We start from the raw sequence: 11,495 nt of genomic DNA, 5'->3' as shown, positions 1-11,495 counted from the left end.
GACGAAACTGGTCAGATATATAGGTGGAGAGGGGAGAGGGGGAGTAGATGCAACATCTGTTTGTATTTATTCCAGTTTCTTCATGAGGTTGATGGATTTCCTCTCCATTCGGCTGAATGTGGTGCTTTCCATGGCCATAGAACCAGAGGAGTTAGCCGTGTTAGTCTGTAGTCACAAAATAGAAAAGAGTCCAGTAGCAAGGGAATGGGAAGCAGTTGAGGAGATGGCAGTAGGTATTCCCAGTGCTGGACAGAGAATAGCAAAGGATTTAAAAACATGGAGCAATGGGGAAGGAGGAAGCCAAGGCTGTGTTTCTGCTCATGGTCAGATAAGGGTCACATTGCCCGTAATCTCAAACTGCAGGTCTCTCCAGTTGATGATGGGAGACACAGACTGGGAGTCCCAGGAGGTCATAGTCAGATCCATCACAGAGATGGTGACATTCCACATGTATACATCTTTAATCTCCCCACTGAAGAATGTTGCTGTGCTACCGTACGGTGAACAGAAATTGTATTTCCCCAATATAACCAGACCGTTGGTTTCAATGAAATAACCCTTCTGCACAACTCTCCTTGCCAGGGTGTAGCCGTCCACCCAGAGAGTGATCACCCCTGTCTCTGAGTCCCAGGTGACGCAGCTGGACTGCCAGCGCAGAAAGGAATCTGGAACTCTGAAGACCACCTCTTTCCCCCCAATGCAGACAACATACTGTGGATATTCTCCCCGCCCAGTGTAACGCTTATAAATAACGATGTCTCTGTCCTGGTCTTTGGTGGCAGAAGAGAAAAGGGCGTACTGCTTGAACAAGTTGGTGAAACATCTCAGGCATATGGTGAAGTTTTGAAGGGTAATTCCTTGGACAGACTTCAGAGTAACGTAGGAGTCACCCTCTTCAGGGAAAATAAAGGACATCCCATTCAGGTCTGTGAAAATTAAAACACGGAGAGAGTAAGTCTAGGAGAAGAGCCCTGTGAGTTGAGAACATCTGATCTAGCGTTCTGATTCCAACTATGGCCTGAAAAGTTTCCAAACCTTAGAATTTTGAGGAGAGTTGGTGGTGGTATGGCATTTTGTACCCCACCCCTCACCCTCAAATTTTTCTAGCTTTACATCTCTTGGTATTTTTACTATCCACACAGGAGCGGTAGAAAATGTTGATAACTCCTCATGGAATTGTCAACATATTTCTGTGATTGAGCAGGTAATGACGAAGAGCTAAACTACACGAGATGAATTACACGAGGACGCTCAAGTGAAGGAAGACGCAATGTTAGCCAGGAAGCATAGTTTGACAGAGCCTTTGGGGAGGCAAAGAGGAAATGAACAAACCCTCTGAAGAGAGATCTTTGTCATCTCTGTAGAGAGGTGAAATTAAGAATGATCTAGCTGGCTTTGAAGAGAAAGGTGAAATTCAAACTACACTTCCCAGCGAACATTGCATCTTCTTTCACTGGAGTGTCCTCGTGTAATCCGTCTCGTGTGCTTTAGCACTAAGCTTCTTCTAAAGTCTGGGAACAGGGAACATATTTTGGTCATAAGGTCACTTGGTGGGGGTGAAAGATTGCACTGTTATGAATGAAGAAAACGTAACATGAGAATTGTCAGGGACTCCACATTCCTACATTCTGATACAGGAACATCTCTGCTGTCCACTCCCCTTCCCAGCTGCTTAGTGGATGTGACTCTATTGCATTTTCAGCACCAACTTAAAAAGTGTTTAGTTTACTCCAGCAACAGTTGCCAACCACCCTGGAGATTTCCCAGAATTACAATCCATCTCCAGGTGACAGAAATCAGTTTCCCTGGAGAATATGGCTTTGGAGGGTGGATTCTACGGCATTATACCCCACTGAGGTCCCCCTTTTCCCCAAACCCCACCCTCCCCAGGGAGCACCCCCAGATTTTCACCTATTTCCCAACCTGCAGTTGGCAGCCCTAACTCCAGCCTTTTCTTAAGTCTCTTTGTTTGGGAAATTTGCCCCATTGTGTTTGACCTTTCTTATGCTTCAATGCCACTTTTAGCATTTTAGCTGTGCTTGGTAATGATTTATGTATGGTATCGATTGCTTGGTTTTAAGGTTGCTCTTGTTTCCAATAAGAGGAGTTTTTTTGGCTGTTGTTTTACTATTTTAATACTCTTTTATGCTGTGATTATTTTAACAACCGTGTTAGGCATTTAATTTTACTGTCAGTCATTTTTAACCGCTTTGATTTTGTTCTTTTGTTCCATGAATGTAAGCGTGGGGGCTGGAGCTGGGCCCTGAAGAAAGGTCATAGCTCAGTGGCAATGCCTCTGTCTCACATGCAGAAGGTTCCAGGTTCATTCCCTGGCAGACAAAGGATAGAAAGAAGAGCAGGGGGGACAAGAAGGGCCATTCTCTGCCTGAGTCACTGGAGAACTGCTGCCGAGCACAATTTCAGAACTGATCTAGATGGGTGTAAAGTAAAGATGGAATGAACCGAAATACGAACCAAAATTCGTGATGAACCAGGCTGGTTTGTGGTTTGTGAACCAGTGGCTCGTCAGATCCCATTTCTGATGAACCGCCATGAACTTTAGGCTGGTTCGTTTGGTTCTTTTTCAGTTCATCACTGCAGACAGCCTGGAGCCGATCAATCAGTTTCCTAGGCAACACAGGATGGACTTCCTGCAGACCTTCTGCTGACCTGGAAGTAGTGATTTGGTGGCCTGGAAGAGACATTTTCATGAATCAAAATGAACTGATTCGTGAACCAGGGCAGGTTTGTGAAAGTTTGTGGTTCATGAAACGTGACGAACCGCACAAACCGCATGGTGCATTTTTTTCCTGGTTTGTGCCCATCTCTAGTGTAAAGTGATAGGGAAATTTTTTAATAGTACTCTGCTGCCAATTTATACGTTCCTCTGTTGCCACTTACCCACATATATTTCAAGACTCCAAGACACAGTGATTACAAAAGAAATATGGGTTTATTGTTTACAGAATAAGCCTGGACACATAACACCTCTCTTTAGGATCATGTGTGTGAAGACCAGTCACAGCAGAGAATCTTAAATACCCTTAATGCTAATTGTTTACAGAATGAAAGATCAAAAAGTTAATACAAAGAATTCTTCAGAATTACATTCCCCAGGATACGTGGCACCCAACGGGCCTGATTGACGGGACAATAAAATCTCACTGTCGTATAAACATGTTAAATTCCTGGAGCCATACTTTTGTTATGGGTATAAAACCTTCCCGGGAGACTGTTTTTTCCAAGGCTAGTACTTGACAGTGAAGTGAAAACAAGAGAAACTATTGAAAATTGGAAAGAACATTCTCTCTTCAATGTAGGGCCAAGTCGACCTGCAGCCTAATCTTCTAAAATGTGTGAGAAGGCATTTGTCTATCAAGGCAAACTTTGCCTCCTGTGTAAGTGTTTAGCTTCAATAGTGCTCACACAGGTCTATTGGTGAGGGGGTCCTCATAAAGATCCCTTTAGATAAAGCAACTGTCTCTTTGTTCATAGATGTTCAAGGGGAACTCAGTGAAAGTTCATTCATTTGCTTTCAACCAAAGGCCATCACAAAACAGTGGGAGGGCAGATCCTGAAACTCTTGTTGGAAGTTTCAACAGGACAGAGCAGTCAAATGTTTTGGATGCTATGGCTTTGTTGTGCCAGCATTTTCTTATCAAATCATGGACGTGCCCCCTCTTAATTAATTAATTAATTTCTTTATTTTACTTCTGTCATTTATAGTCTGCCTTTCTCACAGAGACTCAAGGCGGATTCCGATCCGATCCAAGCCACACAGTCGTGTCCGACCCTCGGCTACTCCGTAGACCATCTCCCTCCAGGCCTTTCTGTCCTATAGCACGTCGAGAGAGATCCAAGGCAGATTATGCAGTGTGAAATTAGGACAGTCAATATCAAGAACATTGATAAACAATGCCATAGGGTGAATAGATACAAGTTCACAAAGACATAGCATTAGCAGGAATCCAATATAATATAGTAGTGAAGTCTATGGTTCCCAGGGCTTTTTTTCAGGGGGAACATGGGGGAATGGAGTTCCAGAACCTCTTGAAAATGGTCACATGGCTGGTGGCCCCGCCCCCTGATCTCCAGACAGAGGGGAGTTGAGATTGCCTTCGGCGCGGAGGGCAATCTCAACTCCCCTCTGTCTGGAGATCAGGGGGCGGGGCCACCAGCCATGTGGCCCTTTTCTCCGAGGGCAACCCACTGAGTTCCACCACTTCTTTTCTCAGAAAAAAAGCCCTGATGGTTCCAATCCCACCTCAGTAGCAGATCATCTGAGACCCTCTCCTTAAAATACAGCCCTCCTATCTGAGTAAAAAAGCCTTTTTGTATAATTCAGTTTTGCATCATATGAGGAAAGCCAGGAGAGTGGAGGCTGTCCTGAGTTTTCACATAGTTAGACCCTCTAGCAGACCCAGAAACTAGCGTAATGCAGTTAGACCCTCCGTGCTGTATATCTGTGAGGCCCTGCCCTACCCGCCGCCGCCCTCCCCTGCTCTGCCGTGCCCTCGGGCCTCGCTGGAGTGGTGGCAAAGGAGCTCCCTCGGCCTCAGACTGGGCAGGGGCAGCAGTTTCGCCACTGGCTTCTGCCTCCTACCAGCTGCCTGGAGAGCCTACGGCCGTTCCCTCTCTCTCGCTTCCTCACTCTCGCCGTCCTCGCTCTCCCCGCCAACTTCTCCTCCTCAGCGTCCTCGGGTTCCTCCCTTTTATACTACCACCTTAACCAGCTTCCTGCCTTCTTACCAATCCGTCACCGTGCTCTCCCTCCTCCCCGCCTCATGCTCTGCTGTCAGCCCCATCACTGGTGCTTTCCCCTGTCCGTCCCCACATTCTTTCTCCCACCCATCTGCCTCCTCCAGCCTCCTCCCTTTCCAGTTCCCTGCCAATCCCCTTTCCTCCTCCCCGGCCAGGGTCAGCCTCGTCACACTGGGGAGCCCTCCCAGCCATCCGCCCCCCAATCAGGCCCAGCGCTGCTCCCGCCTCCCTTCTGCTGCCCGCGTCTGCGCCCTCTCCCTTCCCAGCATAGGCCTCGCCCGCCCAGTCGCCATGCTCCCAGTCGGCCGCTCCCCTGGCAAGGGCCTCCCCGGGTCTTCCCGGCCTGCCGCCACCGGCACCGCCGGGCGCGCTGGCCCCAGGCTCGTCAGCACGGGCTGCGGTGGCGGCGGCAGCGCAGCATTCTCTGGCCCCGCCACTTCCCCCAGCCTGCGCCGCGCCCGGGTGTCGCTCCGCCGCCGTGCCTGTCGGTGCTCCTTCGACCTGGCCCTCCCCGGGCCTTGAGGTGAGCGGGGGGGGGGTCTGGCGGGTGGGGGGGCCTCGGTGCGGCCTGACCCGACGCTGGGGAAGGGCTTGGTCGGGCCCAGTCCAGGGCAGGAGGGTCCTGTTCCGGACAACATCCTTTCATGGTTTAAAAACCATTGGGTTTCTAGGGAGGAGCGCATGGCATGGGAAAAATTGGAAGTCTAATGCAAGGGACCAATATGTGTGTGTGTGTGTGTGTGTGTGTGTGTGTGTGTGTGAGAGAGAGAGAGAGAGAGAGAGAGAGAGAGAGAGAGAGAGAGAGAGATGCCATTTCCACACGGCCAAAGCCTCCGGAAGATCACGTGAAACTCACGGAACGAAGCGCCTTCTTAGCACAATTTCCCAGCACGATCCCATTTAATGGCGCAATTTCTGACGTAGTCACACCACGAAAAGGGATCGTGCTGGGAAATGGTGCTAGGAAGACGCTTCGTTCCGTGAGTTTCGCGCGATCTTTCGGGTGTGTATGAAAACAGCCAGAGTGTAAAGAGATGAGATATAGAGAACGTGATGCAGAAATATATGTTTGTGTATGTAGACGATGCAATCCAATATATAATGCGATAAGAAGGGAGGAGCAGGAAACAGCTGCTGGTTGTGGCATCATGTCCGGTGAGGTCGTCAAAGCCTCTCATGTCAATAAATATGTATTTAAAAGCCGACAGTGAAATTAAGGGAACAAAAAGATCACGCAGTGGAGTCTGTTCCATAGCAGACAGATCAAATCTGGAGGAGATATTTGCCAGTTGAGAGCGTAATCATCATCCTTGGTAACAATCTGTACAGACCAACTATTCAAGTCCTGTAATCCACTCACAAAATTCTCAGATGCCTTTGAAGAACGCTACACAGTAAAATAATACTCCTTTGTGTTACAGACCTCGTAAACAACATAAATGAATGTGCTGGAAAATTATGAACCCTCTCAGAACAGTGATAAACTGAAGGCATCACATGAAAGCTAATTCCATGGCAAATTTAGCAAGACGTGTGACAATGTTTGCTTGATTTGGAATGGAAGAGTATCCGTCTGATGGCTATCTCGTGTGCCTATAACCCTGGTGACGTCACTGAAATTACCATCTTCATGTAAAGAACCAACCTCATTATTTCAGGATCTAGTGGAACAATTTGGTTGTGCGCGCTCTTGTTGAAATAGTTTTGTTTACAGGCAAAAATAGAAACAGATGTCTTCTGAGCCACAGGTAGGAGGGGGACCATAGCTCGGAGACAGAACACATGCTCATATGCACTGGGTCCCAGGTTCAGTTTGTGACATCTCCATTTTTTTAAAAAAGAGATCTCAGTTAGCCGATGATAGGGTTGGGAACCTCTTTTTGTTGGAGGTGCTCGAGGGGCAGATTAGGTGATATATATTATAATAAAAATGATCGTTTTGTTATGAAGTGGTGGGAGCGGCTGTTTACGTAAGGCATGTTGGTTTTTTCATCACTCTACCATTCGAATACCTGAACAATCTTATAAAATCCAGAGGATTCGTACCATCAGTTGGAAATTCAGCATAGAAAGATCTATCTAGAGCAGGGCTTTTTTCTGGGAAAAGAGGTGGTGGAACTCAGGACCGCACAATGGCATCACTTTGGGTCAGCTGGAACAAGGGGGGAGTTTTTTAAAGTTTAAATCGCCCTCGGCAAAAATGGTCACATGAAAGTGACAAAGCTCTAGGAATCACAGGAAACTCTATGGTTTTATCACAGAGTTTCTGGTGATTCTTAGAGCTACCCTTTGTCACTTCTGGGTTGTGTGCAGAAGTGATGTAGTGTTATCTGTGAGGTTGCCTCTTATTTTTTTCTCTCCATCACCCTGAGTGGTGGTGGGCAATGAGGCATACCAGCAGGAGGCCTGGTAAACCTACTCGTCTATGAACCAGAGATGGTAGTGGCCTATATGTGGGGGGGAAATCCTCCTCCCACATTATCAAGAGCAAACCAAGTTCCAGTGTTGCACTGTCACTCTAAATGTGCTGCCTCAAATAGCCACTTGGGTGGAGAATGGGCCTGGAGGGATGGTCTTCTCTACACTTCTGCTAACTTCTAGGGTTGGGGGAAAAACTTTTGTCCAGGGGAGGGTTAGCCATATTGTCAGTCAACCAACCACATGCTGATTGTTCTTGTAACTTGCAGAATCATTTACTTCCAGAGATGATGCATGGAGAAGAAAGATATGTTTGGATTTGACAGAGTGAAGGTGCTTTCCAAGTAGCAGCAAGACTTGGGGCAAGCTGCCCTCCTCCTGCTCCTCCTCCTCAGTTGCAAACCGATGAAAGGTAGTGTCTTACCAAATGGCACTGAGTCGACTTGCTCTGTGGTTGGAGTATGTGATTGGGACCTTGAAACTATAGCCTTGATCTTAAATTATAGTGAACTAGAAACAAAGCCCGTTGTGCAAATAAATACAATGGGCTCTAGAAAGCTGGGGCTGGGGAGGGCTGGTGGGGGGGTCTGGGGAGGGTTCGTAGGCAGAGCGGTAAAGGGGGTCTGGGGAGGGCTGAGAGGCAGGAGGGGTCTGAGCAGGATTGGCAGGTGGATGGGCAAGGGGGGTCTGGGGAGGGTTGGCAGGTGGAGGGGCAAGAGGGGTTGGGAAGGGCTCAGAGGCAGGAGGGGTCTGGGAAAGATTGGCAGGTGGAGGGGCAAGAGGGGGTCTGGGGAGCGCTGAGAGGCAGGAGGGGTCTGGGGAGGATTGACAGGTGGAGGGGCAAGACGGGGTCTGGGGAGGGCGGAGAGGCAGGAGGGATCTGGGGAGGATTGACAGGTGGAGTGGCAAGAGGGGGTCTGGGGAGGGTGGAGAGGCAGGAGGGGTCTGGGGAGGGCTGGCAGGTGTTGTATGGACCCAAGGAGGGCAGGCAAAGTGGGTTCGCTCTTCCTGCTGCATCCCAGCTCCAGCGGGCCTTGCAGGGCTGCAGGCAGATTGCTCGCATCCCCTGCCCCAGGTCTGCGGAGGGCGGTGCACCGTGGCTCCAGCGGGCCTCGTAGGGCTGTGGGTGGATTGCTTGTGCTCCCTCACCCCAGGTCCGCAGAGGGCAGTGCACCGCAGCTCCATGGGCCTCACAGGGCAGCGGGCGTTCCCCCGTGGCTTGCAGGCAAGCTGCCCTTCCTATGCCGGTGGCACTGCCACCACTGCCGGCTTCCTCCTCCTCCTCATCTACGGAGCCTGGCAGTAGCAGGCTCGGCCGACTCGCCCTGCCCTCCGCCACTAGCGGCGCCCTCCTGAGGTGTCATTCCACGGCACCCTTTTATCCTGGTGCACCCGCACATGCGCACTAGCATAAATGTGCGTCGTCGGAAAGACACTAAGGGAATTATATAGTAGGATACGCATATATTCTTCATGTACGTGCGTACATCTGTTTGTGAAAAAGAGCCAATGTTCACTTTTCAAAGGAAATCAGTGAGTAGCACCTGGATAAATTTTGTGGTTTCAATGACACATTCAGCAAGCAGACGCGTTCTTTAGGAAACACACCACAAAGCTGAGTCAAATTTGAGCACTTGGGAGCACCGTTGTTTACAAGGAAAGAATTAAGAATGTCTCTTCTGTCAAAATAAACAGGACTCTAAAGTGCCAGTTCATATCCTTGCTTCAACCATTTTTCACAGCCTAAACTTTTTGTGCTTCCAGAATCCAGAAATCCCCGTGGCCAGTTCCCAGCTAACGCAGATGTGTTCCCTGCTAATGGGACCCTGCAGGACTCAAATTCTCCTCCCACATAAACACTCTAGGACTTGGAAAGGAATCCACTTTCTTTCCCTATCAGCCTAGGGAGCTCATTTGAGCTTATAAGATCTCGAAAAATGGAAAATTTGGGGACCTGCTTTGATCCTGTCAGTACAAAACGGCAGAAACTTACATTCAAGTAGCGTCTTTAATAATTTCAAATGCATAAAAAGTACATTAAGAACATGAACACAGTGACTGCTGAATTCAGTTGTTAACTCCAGCTTGGGAAATTCCTGGAGATTTGGGGACACAGCTTGTGGAAACAGGACTTTAGGGACAGGGCTCAGTAGGGACGTGATGCCAAGTCCACCGGAAACACACCCTTTCCTCCAGGGGAACTGATCTCTGTAGTCTGGAAATTTGTTGTGATACCAGGAACCCCAGGCCCCACCGAGAAGTTAAGCGTATAGAGTTCACACTAACGTCTATATACACACACTACATGAACCATTATAAACCAATAAACAATTCACTGAAAAATCTTCATGCCATCATTAATTATTAACAAGAAAGTTCAACAGGTACCGTAAACGACTCAAGCTGGGAAGACATCCAACAGGTAAGCTTCCACAGTATAACACAATCAGAAACAAAGTACTGAATTTCTTATATTTGTGTATATGTATGTTCTTTACAATTCAACAGGTGCAACTAGAAACTCCAAATGGAAAGACATCCAACAGGTAAGCTTCCACAGTATAACACAATCAGAAACAAGGTAAGTACTATATTTCTTATATTTGTGTATATATATATGAGCAGCCCTGTGCCGCAGAGTGGCAAAGCTGCAGTATTGCGGCCCAAGCTGTGCTCATGACCTGAGCTTGATCCTGGTGGAAGCTGGGTTCAGGTAGCCGGCCCAAGGTTGACTCAGCCTTTCATCCTTCCGAGGTCGGTAAAATGAGTGCCCAGTTTCCTGGAGGTAAAGGGTAGATGACTGGGGAAGGCAATGGCAAACCACCCCGTAACAAAAAGTCTGCCAAGAAAACGTCGTGGTGCGATGTCCCTCCATGGGTCAGTAATGGACTCAGTGCTTGCACCTTTACCTTTACCTTTACCTTTACCTTTATATGTCCTTTACAATTCAACAGGTGCAACTAGAAACTCCAAATGGAAAGACATCCAACAGGTAAGCTTCCACAGTATAACACTATCAGAAACAAGGTATGTGCTCTATTCTTAACTTTCTTGCTAATAATTAATGATGACATAAAGATTTTTCAGTGAACTGTTTATTGGTTTCTAATAGTCCATGTAATGTAAGTGTATATATAGAAGGTAGTGTGAATTCTTATAGTCATAATATATTCAACATATACTTTCACTTTGATCTTCATTGCTTTTTCATTTATTTTTGCCTTCCTACACATGTGGTTTTCCACCTTCTAACAGGTTGTATTTGTTGGTAGAAGCCTCTTTGTATTTTTGTCCCAACCAGAATTTGGCAATCCTACTTATGAATCGTCCCAATGCCCTTATTGAAAATAAGATCAGGTTTACCTCTGGGCAACTGGCTACAATTCTGTCTAGTCGTTTTTGTGTATTTAAAAAAAATTAAACTTTTAAAAGCAATATAAAGCAAAACATGTGCGGAGGGAAGCTGATTGGTCTGGCCCCAATACCCCCCCCCCCAACCTCGTGGCTGCAGCCCTGAACAGCTGTATGCTTGTGAGACTCATAAGATAATGCTCTGGCTTTCATACCATTGTTTTGCTGCCAGCAGATGAAAATGTGGTCATTGAGACCACTTGCAGGTCACGCTGTTTGGCCCCTAGAGTTAACAGCTGGTTAGATGCATGTGACAACAGCAGTGTAGGCTTCACCCTCTTCCACAGACACAACAGAACAACAACATGTAATTATGTCTGCAACCCTTACTATCTAATAGTTGCGGGATACCTTGCTCCTGGCCCCTGCCCCTTGCCCTGGCAACCCTTATTTGACATCCGACCATATTTAATTTGCAGTGACTGACAGCGTAAGAGATTTGCTAACTGATAGTCTATATAGTTTAGCTCTTTATGTCCAAAACTGACCATAGAGATGCTACCCCAGAGTCCACCAGCTGTGCATAAATACAATAGCACTTTGTGAATATTGGTTCCTGATACTCAAGAGTATACTGGCTTGGTACACAGAAGATCTTTTTAGCTACCATAGTCTAGCATAGGGTTGCCAGCCCCCCAGTAAGAGAAAAATAATTTTTAAAAAAATGGCCATTGGCTGACTACGCAGTGTCAATTCTGAGAAAATTCAGAAAGGATGTCACACCTCTCTAATCCAGAGGAGTTAGCCGTGTTAGTCTGTAGCAGTAAAATAGTAAAGAGTCCAGTAGCACATTTAAGACTAACCAACTTTACTGTAGCATAAGCTTTCGAGAACCACAGTTCTGACTAGGAGAACTGTGGTTCTTGAAAGCTTATGCTACGGTAAAGTTGGTTAGTATTAAAGGT

The 11,495-nt window shown here is 47.3% G+C and overlaps 1 protein-coding gene across 1 annotated transcript; it reads right to left on the bottom strand.

Annotated features, from left to right (window-relative positions):
* Positions 1 to 324: 324 nt before the first annotated feature.
* On the bottom strand, positions 325 to 915 carry LOC129325478 (serum amyloid P-component-like). The gene has a single exon (XM_054973151.1). It carries the CDS (start codon positions 913 to 915, stop codon positions 325 to 327), a length of 591 nt encoding a protein of 196 aa, XP_054829126.1.
* Between the last annotated feature and the right edge of the window lie 10,580 nt (positions 916 to 11,495).

Source organism: Eublepharis macularius, chromosome 1 (genome assembly GCF_028583425.1).
Source record: "Eublepharis macularius isolate TG4126 chromosome 1, MPM_Emac_v1.0, whole genome shotgun sequence".
NCBI lineage: Eukaryota > Metazoa > Chordata > Lepidosauria > Squamata > Eublepharidae > Eublepharis > Eublepharis macularius.
Note: the sequence above shows the minus strand (reverse complement) of the source record. Positions and strands in the feature narration are given on the sequence as shown.